This window comes from Thunnus albacares, chromosome 17, assembly GCF_914725855.1.
Source record: "Thunnus albacares chromosome 17, fThuAlb1.1, whole genome shotgun sequence".
Taxonomy (NCBI): domain Eukaryota; kingdom Metazoa; phylum Chordata; class Actinopteri; order Scombriformes; family Scombridae; genus Thunnus; species Thunnus albacares.
Genome location: NC_058122.1, coordinates 10,768,590 through 10,795,428, shown reverse-complemented (window position 1 = coordinate 10,795,428; position 26,839 = coordinate 10,768,590). Strand labels below are relative to the sequence as shown.

Sequence of the window (26,839 nt, the reverse complement as noted above, 5' to 3'; positions counted from 1 at the left end):
CCCTCCCACCCTGCCCGCCATGTTCTGGAGGAGGAGATACGTGTAGCCTGGCTTTAGCTTGCTTAGCATTAGCAACATACAGCTAGGCGGAGGCGCAACAAGCTCCTTGAACGCCGAAATAAGTACACTATCTTGGTTTTTTCCTTGGAATTGGCGAAACTCATTTATGGGTTTATAGCCCAGGACTATCATTTGAACCTCACGTAGCTCTAAAGATATGGTAAGTTGACGTCGGCTTTGAAGACAGTCGACTTGTTTTGTTTTTCCAGGGTGTCCTGTAATCCTGATCGCTCCGGTGATGTCTCCACCGAGCTCCCGTCTTGGCTATTAGCTGAAGAATTGCTAACTAGCTTAGCATGCTAGGTGGCTGTCTTGGCACAGAAAATACGTTTGGGAGCTGACAGGAATGGTTGTGTATTTAGGCGTAGGACTGGCTGTGAATCCAGTAAATGGTGAGAATAGTCTTACATTTAGATGCTGGGTGATCAACAGTTGAGTTTTTTAGTCAAGCTGCAGGGGGAGAGAAGTTATGCGGCTGGCTAACCTAACATACGCGCTGCTAGCTTTGATCCAACTTTTTTCAAAGCCAAGTGTTGATCGCGTATCAGAAAATAGTCAATGGCTGGATTTCCCGACGTACTATCAGAATCAGTAGCAAAACTGAGCAATACAGAATAAACCATAAAACAGACTTTAGTCGGGTTATACATCTCCCAACGAGCTGAGTTAACGAACTAAATCAACATAAGTAAGTTAACATTGTTCGCTAGCTAACGATAACTAGCTACTAAGTTTGCTCTCAACTTGCTAACGTTAGCGGTACGTTCACCGTCAGTAGCAAGTGAGCTAGTTGTTATTCCGCCTGCTGCATTAAAGTGACGTTGCACAAACTTAGATCTTTGCTACACCCAACATTATTTCGCAATTCAAACAGGTCATTTGACTAAAATGATTACCTCAGAAACTAATGTTAGCTACTATAGTGTATGTGCTACCAATCATATCAGTTCAAGGAAACGCAGTGATTTGTTTTTTTTTTTTTTTTAGAGCGGCATAACATTAATTCTCTGATTTTCCTAAAAGCTACTGATGCACCATGCGTTGAGAGAGAGGACTGGCTAGTTAGCTAAGGCAGATGTGTGTTAACATGGCAAAACTTGACGTTTTTATACTAATTAAGGTTTTTTTAGGTAAATTATTTACGGTGTATGGGCGCTGTCTGTTCACTTGCTCCGTTTCCAATCGGCTAACCCTGCCTGTAGATAGTTAGGCAGGCAGCCATAAATGTTTACTGGAAGACTCTGAATTGTGGCAGAGGTTTTTATTCAATGTTGCATTGACCGTAGTTGGAGATGCTAGTGTTTTGGATTTGAGCTTTCTTTTTAGAGCTCGACTGAACCCATCCAAACGTGGTCTGAGAGAGGGGCAGGGCTTTGTCTATTGTCAGGATGATCGGTCAGTCACAGTGGGTGACAGATGCATCATCACCGTCCTCCTCCCGTCCATGACTTGGCTTTGTCTCTCTCGGGCCGGCCAGGGAGGACAAAAGACTGGGTGACATGCTGATCAGAAGGTGGCTTCTTGTCCTGTCTTTTCCTCAGGGCTTCAGGCATGATCATCACACCTCACTGTTACTTCAGAGCTTTTGCAACATGCGTTAGTGGCCTGATTGTCTTAAGGTTAGATTTGACACGATTCTTAGTTTGGCATGTATGAACTTAATCCCTGTGTTGCCAAGTGGTTGAGGATTAATCACTAGTATGTTACTTCAGGTTACACTTGAATGAAACTGAAAAGAAAAAAAAACGGATGGTGAAGGAACCGGCTGGATAACTTGATGTCACTTTGTTTTACACTCCCCCTCTCTCTCTTTCTCAACACACATGAAGATACTCTCACTCACTCAAACGCACACAGACACACACACAGAGACAGAAGTACAAAGGTTGTGCAAGCCTTCTATCTCCAGATCAGCTTTACCCTTGCTGTGTAGGCCAGGCAAGGTAAACTTGTTCTCAGTATACTAATCACAGTCAACCTAGGTTTTGCCAAGACACACTGACGCACATACACAAGATAGGTTTAACTTGATGTGTTCTTGCATAGCTCACTTGTCTCCAGAGTTTGCTGTCTTCTAGATGGACCATTACAGTCAGTATTGACTGTCTCACTTATTGCCCGAAGGTTGAATTGGACTAGGGAAACTTGTTTTAATAGGTTGTTGTGTTGTCTGTCTCTGATACATCTTGTCTACACTGACTGCACAGCAGCACATCAACAACCGCTGTGAGTCCTCAGGCAAGCCAGATGTATCCTTGTCCATCGATGCGGTTCTGTTGTAGACATCAGTGTTTCAACCGCATTTTTCTGACCCCAGTCCGTGTCCTTGAATATTTGTCGATATAATACTGGGTTCTTTTTTTTTATTGTGTTGTATTTGACATTGTCATTTCATCAAAGAGCTCTGCAATCAACTGGCAGGACGTTCACGCCGTTGGTTCCTGTGTTTTAACTGAGTGCCGCCGGGCATTTTTGACGGCTGGCACACTGGTTGCAAGCAAACAGGATCTGCAGTTGATCTGGCTTTTATATTGTTGATGTGAACCATCCCAAAATGCTGAGATCAGCCCCAACTATGTCCCTGCAGCTTGGGTGTTGACATACCCGGTTGTAGATGCCTCTGCATCTGTCGGTTGTCGAAGCACCACCGCAACACTAGATGGATATGTTGTCAGTTTGTGTCGTGAGTTCATTATGTACTTGAAATAATTGTGTTTGGATTTTTTTTTCTAGGTCACTTTATGATAAAGAGTGATAACTGCTGCTAGAAGGTTTGCACTGGAAAAGGATTTGCTAGATGAATTTTTATTGGTTTTTATGTCAAGTTAAATTTACAGCAATAAGTTTTGGAATGATCTGTCCCATGCAGTTTTTTGGCAGCTACTTTTGAACATCAATTCAAAAATGTAGACATTAAATATCATACCATGGTGTAGTTATTTTTATCCAGGCTAAAAGCCATTCCTCATAAGACATAGACCAGACAGGAATGTAAGCTGTTAGTTCACAAGTATCTCATTTGGTTAAATCGGGATTCCACAGTCAGGCTTCATTTGAATTTTTCTGACTTTGCATGTAACTGTTCACACTACTGTGTTGTCATAGTTCACTCTCTGGTTGGTGGTGTTACTTTTTTTGCTATGTAGTGTATTTGCTAGGGCATTTATTTTCTCTTACCCATTCAAAAACTAGTTGAGTTTGGATGAAGCCCAACTCTTAGGTCACAATAGATACACGTGTGGCCTGTTATGTAGTTTCAGTTTTCTGCTAATGTTACCATTCTGTCCATCTCTAAGCATTATAGTCATGAATCTGACAGCCTGATGGTAGAGAAGACAGGTGAAAATGTTGGGGGGGAATACACTGTGTAGGTGGGGAAAGGCAATATGGCAAAAATCTATCATCATATCACCAAACCACAGATTTAGTTCACTAACAACAAAGCAAATATATGGTTTGTGTAAGTCCGCAGAAAGAGAAAAGCTGGTTTAATTATATACTGTGTTATTATAAATGAGAGAGCAGGGCTCAACCGACTAATTGTCCTTATTTGTTTCCTCATTCTTGATGTGTGTTAGTCAGAGACAGTCAGGCACAGAGAGGAAGAGACTGGAAGGGTGGCACCAGACGATGGGTGTGCGAGTTTATCTGGAGCTGCAAGAAGCAGACCTCGGACTCAGTGATTTTTATTTTTATGGTTATCCTCCCATTCTGGTAACGAGGAGGCATGCTGGCAGTTATACAAGAACGATGACAGGCTCAGTCATTGGGACATAACGAAACCTGCATTGACACATGAATATGTATTTCTGCACACACACACAAGTCCTGTGTGCCGTCTCTTCTGGGGCTCGAGTGATCTCAGCACAAGAAGGGGTGAAGTAAGGCGGGCCGGCTGTGTCTTGTGGTGGGGGTTGTTCCGGGGTGTGGAGTGGGGGGGGGTGGAGGGGTGCAGAGGGGGGGGGTGGGATGGACGAGACAGACTCTCCTCTCTTCCTCCTGTCTGCCGTGGGTGAATAGGTGATTATAGCAGCAGATGTGTCATTAGGTCTGAGCTGTATTCATGCGGATGCAGGGTGACGAGGGAACGTTTTGGAGGGGGGTGGGGGGGGTGGGGGAGAAGGGAGGGGGCACGCTCCACAGGAATCACATTTCATTGGCGTTTAGTGAATTTACGGGATATGCCAAGTTGTTTTCTTACCCCTAAGCGCATACACTCACACTCCTCGTTTCCTCACCCTCGTCCCCCCCCCCTCCCTCCTCCTCCTCCTCCTCCTCCTCCTCAGCTGTCTTTCCATGGCATTGCGAGGCAGGAAGCTCCTTGCGTCAAACACATACACACGAGTAACTGTACTTGTACCACTCGCTACTTTTTGGAAAATTGAAAAAATTCAGACCATCGCGTTCAACGCAGAGACTGCACCAACAGCTAATCACTTTCAGCACTCTTCCTCCGTTTCGTGAAAGCACTTGCTGGCGGGGCATGTCGGCGCACGCTTGGTGCATGGATCAGATTACTGAATAGGATAAGTCATCATGGGCCTCCCTAGATGGTAGGTAGAGGTAAAGCGGGTATAAAATGATCTCAGAAAGCCCAAAGATGCTGTTTATTACTGAGAACAACGGCTTGAAATAGATGTGATGAGTTTGCAGCTTATGAGTGTAACACTCTTGCATGACAGCAGTGGGGGGGGTGAAAGCGTGTGTCCGCTCAGCAAATTTTCTCTGGATAAATTAAAGCAGACCAGCCTACGTACTAATCTGGCTAAGTGATCAAACCAAGGAGAACCTGCTGCTCAAACCGTTACAATATCGGATTTCACTGAAATCATTAATTTCCTCTCCAAGCAGCCCATACCTCAAACATAAGGACTCTACGAGGTAAACAGAAGACACATAAACAAGTAAATGTGTGTTGTTTTTTTTTTGCATGATAAGGAGTGTGCATGATTTATACGTGTAGGTTTCACAGCTGTGAGTCTTCACACAGTTTCCATTCTTGTCTTGTGTGTGTCAGTCCGGAAGTGATCAGTAGCAGGGCTGCTGATTTGTTAGAAACAGGACAGTGGAGTCATCAGTCTCTCTTCTAGTCATCTTCGGACTGGAAATGGTTTATCTCCTTTGCCACGCAGCAAAGGGTGGAAACACTTTTTTACTCACTGATTGCACTGGTGTCTGTCATAGCAGTTTACTGAATGTTAATACTGTGGTGTGTGTGGAAAGATCAAAGATAAAGGCCCATTAGGGTCTAAAAATGTCTGAGAATAAGGCTCGAATTTATCGGAAATTAGATTAGTGAATCCATTTCTGCTTAAATCCGCAATGTCCTCGGGCTAAACGTATATTAAAACAAATCATCTCCACATGATGTTAATTTTTTTTGAGGGATACTTTATCTCTGGAAAATCTTCCTCTTATTTGGTGAAACTTATTTAGTACTAGGGGTGTAACGGTTTGTGTGTTTGTCCGGATGTTCGGTTCGGTAAGTGACGCGTCTCTGAGTGAAGGTGTTCAGAATAACTATAACCACATTTGATTTGAGACGTGGTAGGACTACACGTCACAACAACCACTTCTGAACAACCATAAATCAGCATAAAGCAGCTGTCAGCAGGTGTCCTGACTCCTTTCAGGAAACACAAGGGTTGCTTTTTCTTTTCCACTGCAGCACAGCTAAACTGTTTCAGAAATAGTTTTGGCCAATGAGCTGCTGTTGGATGTCATTTTTCAAAATGACAGACCAAAATATTATTTTCTTCTTTTTTTTTTTTTTTCTTGCTGTACTGAAATCGTACTGAAACATGACCCCAAAACTGAGGTACATACTGAACCATGAATTTTGTGTACCTTTATACCCCTACTAAGTTCACTTTTAGATACAGGATGTTTTCTCCGCTCACATTTACATCAGTGTCACCAAAAACTGAACATTATGTCCTAAGGTACAGGTGCACATAATAGACTCAAAATTGGCAAGCACTTCGTAATATATATATAGACATTATGGCATTTATCAAGTATATTTTTCCTATATTAAGAAATAGATTTTTAAAGTAAGATTTGGTGGAACTGTCAGTCCTTCTCTTATTCAACCAAAATACAGCATAAAGTCAAGACAATGTTTTATGTATATATATATATATATATATATATATATAGCACATGTCATTAGAGGTAAACTCACTTTGCTTACCATTAAAGTGCATACAACAACAAGTGACATGATAATATCTGGAATTTAATATAATTAATTGAAACCATAGTGCCATAAAGGATGGCTGAGATCCAGTCACCCCCCACTTCATCCCCCGTGTCATCTCAGCTCTTGTCTGCTAACGTGGCTCCTAATATTCTGTTATACAAGCTGCAATCACTCAAAGAGAAAGTGAACTTGCAAGCCTATAAAAACAAGAAAATAATTGCATCACTAATTGTATCTTAAATAAACAGTATTTCAATACCTCAAAATTAGACACTGGTGTTACTTGAAATAAATTTTCTCTGTTATAGCTGTTCAATGATGGATGGTTGGTTAATGCATATTTTTACATGTGTCATATTTTAAAACCATATGAATTTTCTCTGTAATTGTTGACATTTTTGTTACAATGAAAGCTTATGACTAGAACATTATTAACCTGTGACACACTGGGTGTGTAGGTCTCTTTAAAATTGTTTGTGCAATTATGATTTTTTTTTTTTTTTCTGTTTTTCATCTCACGGACCCTCTGATTGGTTCCCTGTAATCTTGCGTTTGCTTTTGAATGTTATTGTTTTTTATCCTCCCATTTCTTGCTCACAAAGCCCACCCAATGAGTAACTTCACCTGCTAAGGCTTTCGAAAAGCGGCAAAGAAACAGCATAACCACACACACACACACACACACACACAGACACACACACACACACACACACACTCGCCTGCCCTTACATCATTCATTTCAACACACACTGCCTTTTAATTCGCAGGCGAGTCAGATTACTGTAAACTCAAGTAAAATTACAAAAGTGGAAACACAGTTTTTGGTCACACCGCCCTGGCCTTGTTTAAATGCTAAGGAGGCAGGCTCTCTCTCTCTTCAGAGTATGGAAATTGCTTGTCTAAGTGTGAAAATATGAAAGCTGTTGGTTTGTCTAGTTTCAAAAAGGAAGGACTACACTCAACACTATAAATACAAATTATCTTCATGACATCTCTTATTGTTGTGGTGTGGATTAGGATTACAACAGACAGCATTAAACTCAGATCAGACCCATAACTCCACCAGATATTTTGGTGTCTGTTTTAGGCTTCAGTTTTTCAATGCTTCTGTAATGAAAGGTAGGTTAAATAAAATACTGCATGCTTCGATGGTGATTACTTAGGCTACTAGTTTGATACATTGTGAGTGCTGGCACATTAAAAGTTTCAGTGCTAAAATGAATACCTATCTGTTGGTAAATGCAGATGTTGGCATTTACTCAGAAATTGATTAGAAGGAGGAAGTCTTGTTGTCTGTGCGTCTTTAGTTTGGCTGTAATGTAGTATTTCCTTCTCCTTTTTTATTGTTTTACCTCTACTAAATATCTTTTTTTTAATTCCTTTTTCTCCTTTCACTAACTTGTTATCTGTCTGTCTGTCTTAGGTGATGGCGTGGTCATGTGTGCAGCCAGCACTGTGTGTGTGGAGATGGTTTTAACAGACGCTGTTCTGGAGGACTCAGGAACACTGCACTGGCCTGGAGAAGCCTCTTAAACAAACACGTACACAACACACACACACACACACTTGTACAAGAGAAGATTTACACACCTACACACTCCGCCGACGTGCCGTGAGAGAGGACACATACGCACGGACGCTTGAAACAAGCTTCCTCTGAAGCATACAAACATTTACACACTCTTTGCGTGCTAGCCTCTCTATTCAAAAGTTTTTAGTGTCCCGGCTCCTCTCCTGTGCGAGAGCGTACGTTGCATTTCTTCCTCTGCTCGTCCCATCTCCACCGCCACAATGCCAAGCTCCACCATCCGCCGGCAGATGAAGAACATGGTGAACAACTACTCTGACGCGGAGAAGAAAGTCAGAGAGGCCACCTCCAACGACCCCTGGGGCCCGTCGTCCTCGCTCATGTCCGAGATCGCCGACCTCACCTACAACGTGGTGGCCTTCAGCGAGATCATGAGCATGATCTGGAAACGGCTCAACGACCACGGCAAGAACTGGCGCCACGTCTACAAGGCGCTCACCCTGCTCGACTACCTGATCAAGACGGGCTCGGAGCGAGTGGCGCTGCAATGTAAAGAGAACATCTTTGCCATCCAGACTCTGAAGGACTTCCAGTACATCGACAGAGACGGCAAAGACCAGGGAATCAACGTGAGGGAGAAGAGCAAGCAGCTAGTGGTGCTACTCAAAGACGAGGACCGCCTCAAAGGAGAGAGGTGAGAGCTTTATATAAATCTAATCAGAACAAACACAGAAGATAAAAAGAACACTTTGGAGTCAACATGTGTTTACGTAGGCTGATTTTGTGATTAACATTTAATGCTGACCACACTATCTTGTCCTTGAACTTTATATAGTGTATTTATATAGTGTATTTATATAGTGTAGCTCCACAGTGCATTAGGGTTCTTTTAATGTGCCCAGTTTATTACAGCTGACCAAGAGGACACAAAGGGAGCTGACTCTGCTCCCTGCTCGGCCTCAGATATACTGTAAATCTGTCAGCTATCTGTTTTTTAATGCTTTTTGCTGCTTTTGTTAGTGTATTTTTAAGAGTAACCTTTTATAATTACTATAAACTAGATTGTGCCAGTATTTTAATAATTGTCTGGCTGACGGTGACCTACAACAATTGTAAGCAAATTGAAACAACAACCACATCATCAGAGCTGGGATTTTCCCTTAAAGTGTAGTTTTGTGGCTATCCCACCGGGAGACGGGGTTCTTTGCTCATTGTGTTTCTCCACCTGTTGGTTGTAAACACAGATCCTTATCCAGTCATACACCATATCGCTTCTTTTGTTTAGTTACGAGGGATCTCGTATCGGCAAGAAGTCCAAACAAATTAACTGCACTTGAAAAATGGGTGCAGAGTTAATGTCTTTCCCAGATTAACAGTCTTAAACAAACACCACTCTGGACACGAGTTGTCTACTTCTCTGTTCCTGCAATTTGAAGATGTTGCTGAATAACTAAATTTAGTAAAATTCAGATTAAGGTGACACCTGTGCTGGTCTCCTATTCTAATTTTAGTGAACTTGTTTGTTCATCCACCTGTCTTTTAGAACGACACACAGTATCTCAAACAGTGTTGGAATTTTGAGAAGAATGAGGACGTTGCAACATTTCCTGAACTATATGAATTGCTTCATCATTTGTTTGGCAGCTTGTTTGAATTCTCATTAATGATTTTGCCGTGGCATTTTAGAATTGAAACAATTTTGAAAGCCTGATTCTCAAGGTTGTTTTGGTAATGTGCTTTGCTTTGGTCTCAGACTCTAAAGACCAATTTAGCATCGTTTCACCCTCCTGTATCTCATGCTTCTTTGTCCCTTGGGGCCTTGCGCTAAAGACTATAAGAATCATGAATTTTTCAGTTAAGATGATTGAACATGCATTTTTTTTTTTGTGTGTGTGCTCTGATAGGTCTCAGGCTTTGAAGACCAAAGAGCGTATGGCTCAGGTGTCGACAGGGAGCAGTCAGATGGGCTTTGGCCGAGGCTCATCTCAGCCCAACCTCTCCACTTCCTACAGCGAAGAGTACGGCAGGTCAGAGGGCTCACCCGCCTCCTACCATGGCTGTAAGTACTAGCTTAATATGACCACATAAGCTGTACCCACACACACAAATAAACACATTCCATATATTTTAGCAGCACATGTAATACAGAATACTCCATTATACTGTATTGTGTCCCAGTTGGTGTAACTTTGGCCTACATCCTGAAACCTGCTCCTCCCCCTGTTCTGTGTCTGGTTTGCAATCCTGCAGTAGGGCTGCATTCCTCAGCGCACATACACACACACACACACACACACACACACACACAGAAGAGGAAGCAGAGTTCACCCCCCAACCTTCTATCATCCACATGACAGAGAAATCTGCTCCACTTTTCAATGATACACTCATTTCTCCAGAGACGGGGAGTTGGGGAGAGAGATGTAGAAACAGTGACAGTTCAAGGAAACCAGTCTTACGACATGGATAAGTGGCTAGAGAAGAAATATCAGTGTACACTCTCCATTAATAGAAACTATTTCATACATATATAAGTAAAATGGGAATGTAGTATGTGTGATTTAATGATTAATCAATCTGATATCTTGTGAACCGCAGATTACTTGAAAAATTTAATGTCTCATTTAAGACAAACTAGCCAGCGTGTCGCTAGCAGGGCTAGCTCATTTAAGACCATGGGCAAAAGTTCCTTGCTTTAAGTGTTTTAAAGTAATACAATAAATGGAAAGTTATATTCGTCTCCTTTTTTTATTTATTTATTTTTGTGCTCATCTGAAAAATGATCCGATCCATGACTCAGAACCGTGATACGATCCAAACCCTGACTTGTGTGATCCGTCGCACCCCTTATGAAAGGGGTCCTTATACTTATTAGGTGATAAGTGGTCAGTGCTGTTGGGTTTCTGCTCTAGTTTCTATTAGCACCCAGTTCCATTACTTACTCCAACAGAGAATGAGCCATTGGAAATGTGACATAAAAGCAGAGTCGACTGAAAGAAAGAGAGAGAGATGAAAAGAAACAGAAATCACAGTCAGGAAGTGGGGTAACACAGAAAGGGACAGAGGGGAAGACTGGAGAAATGAAAGAGTGAACCTTGGCCTCTTTTTCTCTCACCCTCTGACCCTGAGCCCTTTGTACACAGCAGGATGGCTGCGCGTGTGTGTGTGTGTGTGTGTGTGTGTGTGTGTGTGTGTGTGTGTGTGTGTGTGTGTGTGTGTGTGTGTGTGTGTGTGTGCGCGCGCGTTCTGTCTATTCCCATTCATGTGGTTTCAGCCTACGTGGATCTTACGTGTTGCATGGAGCGTGCATTCATCTTTTACTTTGTGTGTGTGGCCCACATTCCTGCATGTAAGTAATGTTTGAGTGTGTGGCTCAGAGGCGGAAGCTGCTGCAGCTGAGTCATCAGTTGAGAAAACTGAAGGAGAGGCCGGCCAATGGGAGTAAAGCTGGGCTGTCGATGTGGGCGTTGCCAGGGGAGATTTTTGGGATTCCAGACGAACTTTCCGGTTATTGTTGCTCAGACAGGGTGTGAATGAACGGCCATGCAAGCATATTCCCCATAGTGTCCGAAAGGGTCTGAAATTTGCTTGATCTAAGGCATTAAAATGTCTTTTAATATAATGCAAAGGTCTCATTTTTTCCTTAAAAATTCCTTTTAATAATTTCATAAGTGTTTTTTTTTCTTCTTCTTCCGCTCACTGCATTCTTTACTAAACACAAACACACATTTATGTTGTGTGTTCATATTGAAATAGGCTGATTTTAATACATCTTTTTATCGAAATATTTTGATTAAGTAAACAGTTTGAAGGGGAGACAGTCCTGTCACAGTGTCAGACCCGTGATCTAGACAGACAAGAGACAAGAGCGCCTGCAGATGTGGGGGTTAGTTAGCGGTTGTCACCCTGAGATAGAAATCCTGTGCGCGCTGTTATCACCACATAAATATACTACAGATGACACAAGCGGCCATCAGACTATTTCACACTCTGTTCATAGCTTGAATCGGACGCTGCTGGTAGAGTCTTCACTTTATTCGAAGGATTTTGTAAGCGTACGTTTTGGTTAATAGTCATGAAACATAGCAGCATAGAAAATTTAAGGTGAAGATATAAGAAACAAATGGATTTAAACAGCCGACACAAAAGTGGGAAAACAGTGTAAGAATAATGCAGAAAACTCAGCTTTTTCTGCTTGCAGGCAGAGCAGCGTCTGTGAGGAATGCCAGGAAATTGTGACTATCCATATATGGCCCATTCCCACAGTGGTGGGCAAGAAACTGGTGTGTGTTTTACTTGGCTTTGAGTTGTGTTTATTTGTCTTCCTGACTCACTACTATCTAGTGTTGCACGGTTTTATACTGCGTTGCCAGTTAAGTCTCTCTTTTGGTTTCACTGTTAAAAGACTTCTGTTATTCATTCTTTTGCTTTTGCAGTCGTATTGGGAGAGATTTAAGGAGAATATTCTACTTTTGATCGAACATATAATGCATCTGTCGAGCTTGTTATAAAAGCTGTTAGCAAATATATAAGAGCATCAGTGATGAAATATACCATACACACAGCTATGCTTTCACTCTGTCTGCTTTGAAAATAGAGTTTATGACTTATTTGCATTATACTGTAAATTATATCTGATCATTCCAACGTATTCTATAGTTATCGTCGATTTCAACTGTGTTCACTGTCAATTTTAAGGCAGCCTCGTAGCTGATGTTGAAGCAATGGCCCAAGTCCCACCAGCTAACAAAACACACGTCTACCCCTGGTACTTCTGGTTACTTTCCCTTGAGAGACACAGCCTGAAACAGCAAGCGAGACGTGGGTTTGACAAGGAGCAAGTAAGCTAGGACCAGAGAAGAGCAGCAAAGGGTCAGAGGGAGGAGAAAAAGACAAAGATCCAGATCAGGCTGGAGTTTCAAGACAGACACAGCAAGTTAATTTTAAGAATGTGTGTGTTGATATTGTCGGTCATTTTTATGAGTCATGCAGAATTTTGGCTGTTATACTTAATTAGCACTCAGTAGACGAGGTATGTTTTTTGTTATTTATTATATTATTATACAAGAATTAAGTCGGCAACAGTTTGTTTCAGATGTTTACTAATTTCAAGGAGAATTCAGAGGCCGCGCCTTTTATTGTTCCAATTTAAATGGAAATGCAATTACAAAAAATGCAATTACATAAATACAATTGGGGGGTTTTTTGTACTTTTTTTGTGTAATTTTGTACCATTAGTGTTTCCTCATCATGGAAACGTTTGAAGTGGCAAATTCACTGTAATGTTTATCAAAGATCTGCTGATGACACTTAATGACGTCTTGACAGAGCGGGAGGATGTTAGTCAAAGTGTGGGGTTTCAAAGTTAGCCGTGTTTAATTGTGAAAGTAACCATCATTGTTTCCCCACGTCATATTTGTGTCACTGTTATGTTGTCTCTTGTTATGTTGTCTCTTGTTATGTTGTCTCTTGTTATGTTGTCTCTTGTTTTTACTCGTTGTTTTTTTTTTTCGACTTAACCGTTGCGTTCTGAGTACTTATCAACACACATAATGTAATGTAATACACAAGATCATCACAATGTGATGAATATTGAGAAGTTTGGGAGTGTACACTTCATCAGCAGAGCATGTCATGACTGGTCTTTGTTGTTTGGAGCAGAGACAGGCGTACTGAAGGAGAGAATGGAGAACATTTCCATGCTTACATTGACATTTTTTTCGATTCATAGCATTTATAATGGATAAATGCTATGTGTGTGTGTGTGAAACATTGCACAGAAAATCAAATTAAGCCCAAGAAAACAGTTTATTCAGTGTACAAACACCTTTATATTTGCTGGACTGCATGATGAAGCAGAAAGAGTGTCATTATTCACAGAGAAAAGACAACTGTAGAAGGGACGAGAACGGTGATGGGTGATGCGGTGATGTCACTGTGTCTCGTCATCCCATCCCACGCCACGGTTCCCAAGGAAACTGAGAAGTTACTGTTTCCAAACTGAAAGACACACACAGTCACACTTTGAATTAAAGAATACACTCTGAGATTACTTAATGAGTGTCTTTTTAGTGTCGCAGCTCCTTACTCTCGGCCAGATAGCGCGCGTGCGTGTGCAAGCGTGTGTGTTTACCACGTGCAGCGCCTGTGTGATTTTTTGTGCTGCCACATGGCCTCATCTAATCCAATAAGCTGAATGGACTTGTCCTGACTTCTGCCTCACAGACTCACTGAAGGGCTATAATCACACACACACACACACACACACACACACACACACGTCACACTGTGTGATGATATGTGGTTGCATATTTTTTATACCTGCGGTTGGCTTTGGAGGATTAACACAAAGAATTTCCATAGCCAACAACACTGCTTTTCAGTACAGCTACATTTACGGTATGTGATGAGATGTTAAAATACACTCTGCATGTGTCTGTTAGCCACGTCTCCCAATGCGGGTTCAGAGCTGGAGCAGGCCAGACCTCAGACCAGCGGAGAGGAGGAACTACAGCTTCAACTGGCTCTGGCCATGAGCAGAGAGGCTGCAGAGCAGGTACACACACGTGCTAACACGGCAGAGCATGAATCCATACATGTCATTAACTTTTCTTACTGTGTGTATTTCTTTGAAATTAGCAGACAGTTTGCATTAATCTTTTGAAATGAGTTCATTTAAGAAATAAATGTTTTTTACAGGAAGATTATAACAGTTCTGTTCATTTGATGTCAACTGAATTTAATTATCTTGGATCCAGCAGTAAAACTATGAGTAATCGTCTTTTATTGCATTCTGCTACACATCAATACTTCTTTTCATCCAAGGTCATTCGCCCGCAATCGCACGTACATAAAAACCTTTTTTGAAAGCCTGTTAAACATTAGCATGACAAATGAATCATTTTTTCTTATCAGCATCTAAATGCCTAAACCTGAGAAAGAAAATTGAGTTTCCCACTTACAGGGACATCTCTGAAATCACATTACTGCCAAAATTGAGAATCATTTGATTACCATAGTGCACATGAACACGCTGTAAATACTCAGAAAGAAATCAAAACATGGTGATAGTAAGACAGACAGTGAGATGATTTTTATCAAACAGGCAGATAAGTACTACTACTTGATATCAGCACACAACCCACTAAAGTGTTTCCCACAAATGTGGTGTAATGTTTGTAAATAAGATCAGACAGTGAAAATAGTATGAGCAACTGCAACCAAGATGTATGAATATGTCCAAGGTACATGTATTCTTCAACTCTAACTGTGTGGCACTCTGCTCCTATATCCATATCAGCTATTGGAAAGCTAAACTGATTTTTTTTTTTTTTAAAACTGTTGCTTTTTCTGCCCCATGTGCCTGGTAAACAAACCGTGACGCCAATGAATACACCTTATTTGGATAAATCAGGATAGAAAATATGGCACAAAAGCATATCTTATTTGCATAATTTTTGCATAATTCCTGGTCAGCTATTTGGGAGTTTGTACCACAGCATCACGTCACCGTCCTCTAACGCTTGATTGTCTTGTCTTGCTTGTAAGTGGCTTTAGATAAAAGCATCTGCCAAATGACAAAATGTGAATGTAAATCATTCTGCACATATCGTCCCATCTACAATAGCAAGACTTACGTCTAATTTCTGATATAAATTAGAAAAATTGCACATGTGCTGCCTGTGCTCACTGGGTTCTGGGTGTGTGTGTGTGTGTTCAGGAGGAGCGCATACGCAGAGGAGACGACCTGAGACTACAGATGGCCTTGGAGGAGAGTAAGAAAGAAGGTCCAGGCTCGGCAAAACTGGCCAAGAAGAAGAAGGAGGTAAAATACACAAAAGCACAGAGACTAGAGTGACTCAGTTGTCCCATTACCATGCTTCTGAAATAATCTCGTCTCTCCCTGTCCCCTTATTCTGCCTGACCCTGTCTGCTCCCTCAGTAGCAGTAATGAAGCCTCTAACTGGCAGCAGACTGCCTAGTTTACTCATCATTATTCTGCCTGAATAGCTGGCTGACTGGAGTTGAGGGCACGCAGAGCACAAGTAATGAAGAAGTGGGGCTGCACGATTATAGCTCATGTTATTTTTTTCTTAACACATAATGACATGACCACCATCAGTATGTTTGAATATTATTTGTGCTGTTGAGAATAATGGCTGATGGATTTTCCTCCTCTATTCCCTCTCTGTCTTTACTGGTCCCGTTCTCCCTCGTTCCTCCTCTTTCTTACCCACTTTCTCTCTCTCTCTCTCCCCCTAGCCACAGTCGTCTTTGATGGATCTGATGGATGTCCCAGAGCCCGGTGCCAGTGCTGACCCCTGGGGTGCCGGGGCCGGGGCCGGTGCTGCGGCCGGGGCCGGTGCTGCGGCTGGAGCCGGAGCCGAATCAGCAGACCCTTGGCAGCCTTACGGTATACACACATACACACTCTGGCAATGGGTTGTGATTATCTACACACAGGCTGTCGCTGTGGGGAAGTATTTGTATTTTTGTGCAGTTTTCTCTGTGTGTGTGTGTGTGTGTGTGTGTGTGTGTGTGTGTGTCATCTCTCTTTTCCACCTGCAGCTCTTAGAACTGAGACTCTTTGTTAATAGGAATGCTGCTCCGCTGGCCCAGCAGCATTACTGCACAGAGAGGAGGGGAGGGAGGAGGCTGTAAGAGGAAGATATTGTGAAGGAGAGAATTGTAGAGGGACGGCGACACCTGGACGGAGGCTGTGGGGAGTTAGATTTGTAAATGTCAGATGCTTGAAGAGGGAGAGTTGATTGGCAGTTTTAGGTCAGATCAGATACGTGCCTGTTACCAGAACCTGCATGAAACCACTTTGCTTTTGTATATTATGCCACCTTCCTCCTGCTCTTTTTCCTCTGTCCCTCCTCCTGTTCCTCCTTTCCAATCTGGTCTTTCACTTTGCATGCATCTCCCTCCCCCCACACTGAACCTTTCCCCTCCCCTCTCCCCAGGGTCTGCCCCTAAGCCAGCAGCCCCAGTGGACCCATGGGGTGCTCCTCCCTCTGTTCCACCCATGAAGAGCCATGATCCCTGGGCACCAAACTCCACTCCTGCCTCTGACCCCTGGGGCTCCGCTGCCACTCGTCCCAAGGCTTCCAACACAGGTGACCATCAGGGAAAAGTAGCTTTTTTTTCAACAACTTTACCTCAACCAAGGGTGATATGTTTTTGCTAGTTAGTCAGTCTGTTTGAGAATGATGCGTGTACATGTACAAAGAGGCACATAGAGTACACAGTAACAAACACTGTTGCGTATATGGATGCACATCTGCATGCTTTCATATGCTTATTGCATTCACTTGTCGAATAATTTACCAAAATGTCCATACTCATTCATATTTGTGTTGTCTGTTTCCATCTATCTATGTGTGTGTGTGTGTGTGTGTCTGCCGTCTGTTTATGTGCATTTGTGTACTCTTGTGTATTGTTGTCTGTGTGTGTGTGTGTGTGTGTATGTGTTATGTATGTGTTTTCCCCCTCCAGGTAGCTTTGACCTGTTCAATGCATCCAACGGTACGTCCAAAGAGGACTTCTCAGAGTTTGACAGCCTGCGCTCCTCCTCCTCTGTCCCCACCGGTACTCACCCTGTCTTCGTCTCTCTATTGACAAACGGAGTCTGTGTTCTTCTTCCTCAGTGTCTGAAAAGTTAACCTGTCCGCAGATACAATCTCTCTGCAGGACACAGACACAAACATGTCCTGTCTTTGTATGTAATTATCACCAGACCCGAGCAAAGAGAGTGTTAGAACCGCTGCAGTCATGTGTTTGTGGCTGATACTTTTCCACTGAAAATGCAGTGAAATACCGCATTAACCATATCTAATGGTGAAAAAACAGCTGTTTGCGCTGGTCTGGTCCCATATCAGTGTGGTGTAATCTGATGCAGCTTTTATGTGCGTATTGCTAAATACATTATTAAACCTGAGCCATCAAGTCTGCAGAACCTCTTTCAGATCTGCTCTCTTGCACTTTTTAAAAAAAAATCTCATCTGACTTCTGTTGATCTGAAACAACAGCAAATGTTTCACAAAGTTTAAACTTTGACAGCTCATTCAGGTGGGTCTGCGAGAAGGTTCCAGCGAACAGCTTGGCACAGGTCTCAGTGTTTTTCTCATGTGGTTTGGCAGCCTGTGTGTGTGGGAGGGTGACATTGATGTCAGACTTTTGCTTCAACTTAACACAAACACCTCTGATACAGTCAAGGACAAAGTGAAAAGAACACAAACACAGGCCTATAAAGTTGTTTTTCCCATAAAGAGAAAGCCTCTGTTGAAATGCTAAAGCCACCTTGTCATCCCACGGTGCTTAGAGGACAAGAACTTCAGCGAGAAAGCAGCATTCTGCCGAATAAATTACAGAAACGTTACTACAGTGCCGATTTTTTTTTTTTTCTTTATTTCTCATGCAGATTACTATCTAATTGACATTTGTATAATATGCCAGCAATCAGACTGATTAAAGCTGTAACCCTGCCATGAGGGAGGACAAAAACATTACTAGAAAGAGAGGAGGACATTTCTCTCATTTGCTGTCGGCTACCCGACTCATTTAAAAAATAAAAAAAAAAAGATGAGAGGAGAGAAAGAGAGAGGGAGATAAGCAGTGGTCGAGCGAGCTAGAGAGTGTATGAGGGAATAAAATGTTATCTTCTGATTGTTTCACGACGGTTACAAATTAACACGCCCACACACCTTACCACCGCAACGCCTGATAATGGTGCCTTCAAGTGGTTTCCATTGTATTTGACTGGGCTCTGGCTGAAATGTACAGGATTCATGTGGCGTTATTGCTCACTGGTCCTGTCTGATCTTATCATGAGTGTTATATTTTGGCTCTGCCACATCTCAGTTCCTGTTCTGAGAAGACTGTTACCATCTTTGACCTTTCCTTTTGTTTGTCTGTGTGTGTGTGTGTGTGTGTGTGTGTGGCAGCTGGCTTGCTAGATTCGTGCGTGTTCATGTGTGAGTACATTAATGAATGTCTCCACTGCTGTCTGACTGCTGCCGCAAAAAACAAACAGCCAGGCTGTCTGCCTCTGATGTCCTCTCATAATAGCATCCTCTGATCATTTTATTGCATCAACTCAATTTTCTTTCCTGGTAAATGTGAGTGTTTACATGCAGGTGGGTACTCATGTTTGTGTGCACAAAGGGTAGTGACGAGTGAGATATTTTGCATAACTGTTTTGAAGAGAAAAATAAAGTTAAACATCTATGAGCCCTTTGTAACTAGTTTTAGTTGCCACTGCAGTGCAAGACTCAATAAGGAAATATTATTTTCCTGATTCCATGATGTATAAATCTTTTGTTATGCTTTTGTTCCCTTAAAAGGTAAAGTAAGGTCCAGGTTGCAATGTCTTTTTAATGTCTTTTTAATCAGGAAAATACAACTGGTATTTCTGCTCTTTGTTGCTTAGGTGATGGGGGCGTAGCATCCTCCGTTCCCTCCCAAGCCAGCCTCGCTAGCAGCAGCAGCCTGGATCTCTTCGACCCTCTTCCCACATCTGCTTCTGCCACCACAAACCCAACTAGAAAGACTCCGGAGTCCTTCCTGGGTCCTAATGCTGCCCTGGTCAATCTGGATTCTCTGGTGACCAAACCAGCTCAGCCCCCACCAGTCATCAACCCATTCTTGGCCTCAACAGGTGGGAAGATAAAGAGAAGACATAAAAATAGAAAGGAGTTGTCGTTACACTTACCGCTTTTTAGCATTTTTACACACTAAAGACATGGGTTTTAATCAGGTAAACATACTGGATAAGTTGTGCTGATTAGATAAGAGTTGGCTAGCTCGGCGGTGAAGTCAGTAAGCTGAGAGATGTGGACATACATGTGCAAGTCTGAACACACACACACACACAGGGAGACACACCCATCTGCACAGTCTAATGTTTAATCATTGACCCTGCCCTGTCTATACTAACTAAACTCAGCAGGAAGAGAGATGAATCATAGCTATTTCCTGTAATGACAGCAGCACATTGTAGTTGGCAATCTTTTTGCTAGTTTGTCTTGTTATTTGCCTGCCGCTCAAGCTGGTTATAGTTAATCTATCCTAAGTACTAGATAATATGGATTACCATTCACCACAATAATATTTACCTTACTTTAGGAGTCAAATCTACGTGTACTGTACACAATACTGGATCTCTGTGAGATTAGTATCATTGACTTTCTTCGTTTGTCTGTTATGTTGTCTTTATTTAGGTGGCTCTGCTCCGGCTCCAGCAGCCCACGCCAACCCCTTCCAAGTGAGCCAGCCAGTTCCCCCGACACTCAACCAGATGCGTGTCAGCCCCATGCCCTCCGGTTTCGGCGGCATGGCTGAACCCATGGCTCTTACTTCCCTTCCCGCTCAGCCCATCGCCATGGTCCCCCTGGCAGGAATGGCCCCCATGGGCCGCATGATGCCCGCAATGGGGGCAGGCGCCGTTGGAGGGGTCGGTACTAGCGCGGGGATCCCGGCCTCCATGTCCATGCCCCAGCCCCTCATGAGCATGCCCCCCCAGGCTGGGACACAGCCCACCGGAACCACCAACCCTTTCCTTTTGTGAGAGAATGACCGGGGAGACGACTTCCACCCAGAGTAACCCCTCCTCTCTCTCTCCCTCTCTCTCTCTCTTTCTCTCTTCCACTTTGGCTCCTTATGAAGCTTCAACATGAACAAGGAGATGTCTTATCCCATGTATCCGTTTTATAACCAACTCCCAGCCAGGTCGTAGTCAAAACCTGGCTTCCTCCTATCTTACCAGACTCCCTTCCGCCTCTCTCTTTTACTCTCAATGCTACAAGCTGCCTAGTCCTGTGTGTTCCATACTGATCTGACGATGATGTTGATGACCATAAAGCATTTGCATCTGTCTACAGACTTACAGTAGTAGCAGGGGTGTTTACAGTTTTTCCACAGAGGCAGGACAGGACTCAGTATCTCCTCTCTTGTCCTCTCATTCACTCGCCTCCTCTCCCTTAGGACTGCTTTTTTCCTCTTCTTCTGTGGTGGAGTGACAGGAGAGTCTGACTGTACTAACGCCAGGATCTTATCTCTTCAGTAGAGCTAATCTTTTATAAGCCCTGTCAGCTGAAAGTGTGTGTGTGTGTGTGTATGTGTGTGTATGTATGTGTGTGTGTGTGTGTGTGTGTGTGTGCGCGCACATCTTACTACTTTTACACTGTGTATATTCCAGTGGGTTTTACTTGACACACTGGAGTATGGATGAGAGAGACAGTCAGATGTGTTTATACTCTATGTGTGTGTGTGTGTGTGTGTGTGTGTGTGTGTGTGCGTGCGTGCGTGTGTGTGTGTTACTAAGCAGGGATTTTGCACAATTTTTTGCTTTTTTAAAATTTTCTTTCCGCGACTGTTGGGCTCACCGTTACACCTTAGCTTAGGGAGAGAGGCTAGCCGCTAAAAAAAAAAAAAAAGGACGAGACGACACACACTGCCTCGGCTCTCGGTACCACTCGGTCACAACTCTCGTCTGGTCACTTCCCTTCACCGCTGACCTTTCCCCTGACCCTCCACATGAACTTTGACCCTCAGGGGGGGTCATGGGATTAACACTGAACGCTTATCAAAGGAGATGATGAATCCCTTGTCCTTGAGGAGTTGAAAAGATGCGTTAACGCAATTTTTTTTTTGTTGGTGTGCGTGTGTGCTTGCAGGTGTACTGTTAATGCTCAGATACTAACAGCCACATGTCAGTGTATGTGTCCCTGAGTCTCCCTCCCCACCCCCCCCGGTGCGTGTTTAGAGAAAAAGACACGGAACTGTGATGGCATCAGTATTTTGCCATCTGAATTCATGGAGAGGCATCGTGGGAAATGTAGTTTTTGTTTGTTTGTTTTTAGGGTCAAAGGGAAGAGGGGAGGTGTGTGCGTGCGTGAGTGTGTGTGTGCGCAGTTTGCATGAGAGATACGTTTAGCTTCCAAGTGTACTTTAATGAGCAAGTTTTTCCATTTCTCATTTAGTCAAGTGGAAGAGAGAGCTGACTTCAAGTTAGATACTAAAGCGCAAGTCAAAACAAGTGGTAATATAGACATCTGCAGCCTTAAGTGTGTGTGTGTATGTGTGCGTGTGCATGGGAACAACCATATATCGACTGTTACTATAGTGACAGGGTTGCCAAGAAAGCACCGGGTTTAAAGGGCACGTCAGCCACTCAGCATCGTTAAGAGAGTTTTACCTCCGAGTGGATTTACCGTGGCTAATCTATCTACAAGAACTTTATCTGGTGGTCACACACACACACACACACACTCACAGGGTTGTTCCTGTACTGGTCTATTGATAGCACAGGGAATCCCGCCGCAAAACAGCGAGACAGGTTATGTAAACAAGCAGTTGTTAATTTTGTTGGTTACTTTTTGTTGTTATTTACTCGTTAGATGTAAATCCATAGCTAAGCCTTTCTGAGTTTTGGAGCTGTGTACTAGCTAAGCCATGTATCATCTTCATTCTCTTTTGTCTATTTTCTGTCATTCTAGTTTTTTCACCCTATGGGTAGGCTATGTAATTATCTTCTCTTAGAAGCACAACTGTTACCAAAGTCATAGCGACTGTGATTTCTGAGGATGTCGTACTTTTGAGTAGTTTGAACAGTAGGGTCACACTTCACTGACATTTTTTTTTTTTTTTCTGTTTATGGATTTTCATGATATCAGACTCCCATTGTTTTTTTGTTTTTTTTTTAATATTTCAGAGCTATTTTTCAGTTTGTTAAGAAGTTTGTGTAAGAAAGTGTTACTGTTGGCTAAATATCGGCACATTTACTGACAGCAAACAGAGCGTCTGTCTTCTATTGATTGAGTTAAGTGGGTTGATGAATTACAGCTAAAGACGATGAACTGCGCTTGATGTTTAGACCCCTTACTCTCTTTATGTCACTGTACTCCCATCTCTTCAGTTCTGTTGATCACTGCCAATGTTTTTACTGTTGAAGGGTGTTTATTTCTCTTTTGGTTTGAGTTGGCGCCCTCTCCTGGTCTGCTGCGGTATGATAGCTACACCGCAGGACCCCGTTATATTTCCACTAAACGCAGACCTTTATTTCTCTCAGGCAAAAAGGAGTGGCGGCTCCAACTGTGTGTATGATTTTTTTTTTTTTTTTTTTTTTTTTTGATGATGATGATGCTGAGGGTGGTGATGAAGATTTTTTTTTTTTTTTTTTTTGCTTGGGATCCTGAATGAATGGGTGCGACACTTACTTGCAGACCAGCAAACATTTTTAATCTCAACTAAATATATGCAAAAATTGGAGTCGGAAAAGTAAAAAGATAATAAGACAATACCGCTTGACGTGTTTTGCAAACTTATTTTATACTTTATCGAAAGGCTACTATGATATTCTAGCTAAGATGTGTCACTTTCTCACTGGCCTTGATTTCACTGCGGCCTGACCTTTAAACTTTACTCCAGCGATTGTGGAAAAGTTTGTGTTATCAATGCATTGAAGAAAAAAAAAAGAAAAAAAATCAACCTTTACTGTCTTGAACAAATTCAGCACTCCCAAACAGTCAGTTGACACTGCAGATGAACACTTTTTCTTGATCCCTGGCAGCAGTTTCGCAGTCGTGGCTATGGTGCAGTGAAAATGTGGCCTGTGTGTAGCGAGCTCCTCTGTGTGTTACTATGTATTCACTATGCTTTTATCAAGAGGACTAACCGACCTTATGGACTGTCTGTCTTTATATGCATAAACAGCCTCTATTCTTTTCCATGTCTGTCTATTTACCCTTCTCATAGTACTGGGAGCAGGCTGCTTTTTTTTTTTTTTTTTTTTTTTTTTTTTTTTATTGGATACGTGCTCAACCCGTTGGCATTATAACTGTATAATATAATTTATCATTTGTACTATTGTAACATACTGTTCTTCTGTATACCTTATTATTCTGTGTAATGGGTTTTTGTAGGAAAAAGTCACCGTGGTATTTTAACGGCATCTAAACAAACGAACGCAGCAGGCCGCACCGTGTTGGATGAGGACAACTGTAGCTGCATTGGTTCAAAATAAAATGTGTATCACTTCAGCTGTGTAACTCAAGTGTCTGTGTGTGTGTGTGTGTGTGTGTGTCTTTGTATTTTTTTTAAAACTAAATATCCAAGGTGAGTGAAAATTTGACATTCACGTTAGCTTCGACTTATCTCTAAATATGTAAAGTAGTCTTTACAAATACTCACTACATTCAAACATTATTTCTGTTAAGTCCACATTTATTTAAAAAAGTATAAAATGTAGTAAAACAGAAAAATTCAAGACAATACAAATATATATGCTAAAATGTCATAATTTCAATTCTACACATTTTTACTATAAAAACACTTGAGTATGGCAGCGTGTGTGTATATGTGACTGAGTGTATATAACAGGAAGTAAACATGGTCATATTGAATGTGAGTGTTGTGGTTTTGTGGGGGGAACAAACATCCTTGAGGGAAGAACGAGTAGAAAAACCCACCCGGCTGGTTGTCCCTTAAACAGTCTCTTATGTTACTACATGGTGTGCGGCTGTTCCTCTGTCGACCAGCCAGATGTGGCTGAGTATGACTGTGTGCTTGAAGGGTTTGACGGCCCCGTGTCGTAGCCCAGTTTCTTCATGTCTTTGGTCATGATGTGAAAGGAGACGGTAACGAAGCCTTGGGAACGAACTCGTGTCACTGCGGCACAGAAATAATACAAACAGGATACATAAAACAAACCCAGAAAGAATACTTTTTATGAATTTTTAACCTGAAAACATAATGACATTAAATGGAGACCTAATATTGAAGATATTTGGCAGTTCAATGAAACATTTTGCACTTATTTAGAAGTTAATCATATTACATTTTCAATGATTAAAATTTGAATTACACTATCCATATCTGGGAGCTTTTTGTTTCACTAGAGTGTGTTTCTGCACTGACTGAAATGGTACAGTGCTACTGACATGTCGCTATTTACACAATAAAGAAATAAATCCACACAAACCTTCTCTCCCTTCACCCTGGGCTACTACTTTAGGGTCTGCATACTCAGGCCGCCGTCCCAACAGCCAACTACACATGAGAGGAAAAAACATGTTAAAACTAGAGAGAGAGAGAGGCATTGAACCTTTGTGTGAACTGTACAGTATATATTATACATAGCAGGGTTAATCTAATGAGTGAGTCACTGATACATGAGATTATGGACATTGTTATGACAGTATCATCCCACTCTGATATGACTTTTTAAAATTAGGTGTCTAACTTTTTTCCCCCTTGAATATGAATCTTAAACATTAAAAACAAATTCAAGCAAACATGAAGTATTTGTAAATGGCTATACAAATCATTCCCATGAAAAGCCCTCTATAGCCCACAGGAAGTGATGAGTAAATGTATCTAGCTTAAACAGCACTGGTTTGTCTTGGCGTGTGGGGAAGAAAGAGCACCACCTACAGAAACTTTTCCCAGACCAAGTGGAAAAACAAATACTTCCAGTGTTGCTGTTTAAATTGCAAAAACCGAAAGATCCAGATGCTCACCCGTGCATCTTACATAGCCTAGTGGGTTGGTGTGAGTTGAAGGGAACTGTGATGGATACCTCAATGAGTGTGTGTCTATGACGCACTAATAACAGCAGCTGGTAAACTGATGTGGGGTATTCTCACCACAGAGGTCTAAGACTGCATCCTCAGTAGGACACACACAAACGCACAAAGAGGTGCACTAAATATTTGATAACTTTCAGAGATCTGCTGCTTCCCCTAACGACTCACCAGCTGCAACATCACAGCTGTGGAGAAAGACAACAAAACACTTCACACATCTCACCTTGTGAATTTCTGAAGTCTCCATGTGGGTTCAGGCACAAACATGGGGATGGTTCGTGTATGTCTGGGAAAGAAAACAGATTTTTTTTTCTGCCGTTTTTTGTGCATGCTCTTCATTGACAAGTTTTGGTGAGATGATGGGATATAAAGACTTGGTTATTATGTGAGATATATTACTATGTAACACCATGCCCTTAGAAAACACACTAGTACAACTAAGATTGGTGGGTGGATGTTGCATGAATAAAGAAGAGGAAGTTGATGGTTGAGGTAATACTGACTGTCCAGGTGTAAAGGGGATGTGAGTCGCTCCGTAGCCCCTCACCACATCGTTGCCAAACACATCTGGACCGTACACACTCACCACAAGCTGAGGCCCTGGAAAATGAAGAGGAAATCATAATTATACTCTGTATTATATACATTTTTTTTATCTTCCAGGTCCGAAATGCTCTGTTGGAACCTCAGTAATATTACTCAAAGCCTGAATGAAAGCAACAGCTACCAATATTGAACTATGAGATGTGTGTGTGTGTAATGCTCACATCCAGAAGGATTTGTGCTCTTAAACGTTGTTTCCAAAGGGAAGTTCCATATTAATTTGTGTGAAGACTGACTGCCTTTACAGGTTATTTGAGTGATGCCTTCCTCCAACCCCTAGAGAGAGAGAAAAAAACAGACACACACACACACACACACACAGAAAGAGACTTACTGGTAAGATTATGACTCGTGGTATATTACTAACAATATGCTGAGTAGTTTAGATGACATCATAATTCATATCTAGCTACTCACCGAGGTGGGAGCCCAGTCATGGCCGTAAACAAAACAGTATTTGCAGTACAAGTTGTCGTACTCTGGAAACTGAAGAACAACAAATATATAACTTGATACTCGCTAGTAATGAAACACAAACTCATAGTTAACACTAATTCACGCCAGGGTGTGAATGTGAGGGTTGTGTTCGCTGAAATTAGCTGCTAGGCTAGGCTAACTGAGAAGAATTACTCACATTCGCTCCCTCAATCTGCCCGTTCACCGTGAGAAGAAACACGGACGGGTTGCTTGTAGCCATCACAGCTTCAGTCATTAAATAAGAAATTGAAGGCGTCTTTGTTTCACGAAAAATTCAACCCAATTTATAAGATTCCCGTTGTTCAACCATTTAACGCCTGTCCGTTGCTAGGGCGACGCTCGCTCATTCCTCTGTATGGCAACCAGCTAGGTCCAAACTGAGCG

The 26,839-nt window shown here is 42.2% G+C and overlaps 2 protein-coding genes across 4 annotated transcripts; one reads left to right on the top strand and one right to left on the bottom strand.

Moving 5' to 3' along the window:
• Window positions 1–23,830, top strand: epn2 (epsin 2). Of its 3 annotated transcripts, none has more exons than XM_044331860.1 (10): window positions 1–220; window positions 7,686–8,484; window positions 9,695–9,849; window positions 14,234–14,346; window positions 15,511–15,615; window positions 16,053–16,203; window positions 16,757–16,909; window positions 17,289–17,318; window positions 19,222–19,449; window positions 20,012–23,830. In XM_044331860.1, the coding sequence occupies exons 2-10, from the start codon at window positions 8,054–8,056 to the stop codon at window positions 20,356–20,358; spliced, it is 1,713 nt and encodes a 570-aa protein (XP_044187795.1). In that variant the 5' UTR covers window positions 1–220; window positions 7,686–8,053; the 3' UTR covers window positions 20,359–23,830. The 3 variants fall into 3 exon arrangements, with proteins under 3 accessions (XP_044187795.1, XP_044187793.1, XP_044187794.1); XM_044331858.1 differs by having other exon boundaries at window positions 2–220; window positions 17,289–17,381; XM_044331859.1 differs by lacking the exon at window positions 1–220 and adding an exon at window positions 321–452 and having other exon boundaries at window positions 17,289–17,381.
• Window positions 22,929–26,834, bottom strand: b9d1 (B9 protein domain 1). Its single transcript, XM_044331861.1, has 7 exons — window positions 26,613–26,834; window positions 26,396–26,464; window positions 26,143–26,254; window positions 25,879–25,975; window positions 25,599–25,661; window positions 24,772–24,839; window positions 22,929–24,458 (listed from the first exon to the last, which is right to left on the bottom strand). Exons 1-7 carry the CDS (start codon window positions 26,688–26,690, stop codon window positions 24,295–24,297), a joined length of 651 nt encoding a protein of 216 aa, XP_044187796.1. The 5' UTR covers window positions 26,691–26,834; the 3' UTR covers window positions 22,929–24,294.
• Between the last annotated feature and the right edge of the window lie 5 nt (window positions 26,835–26,839).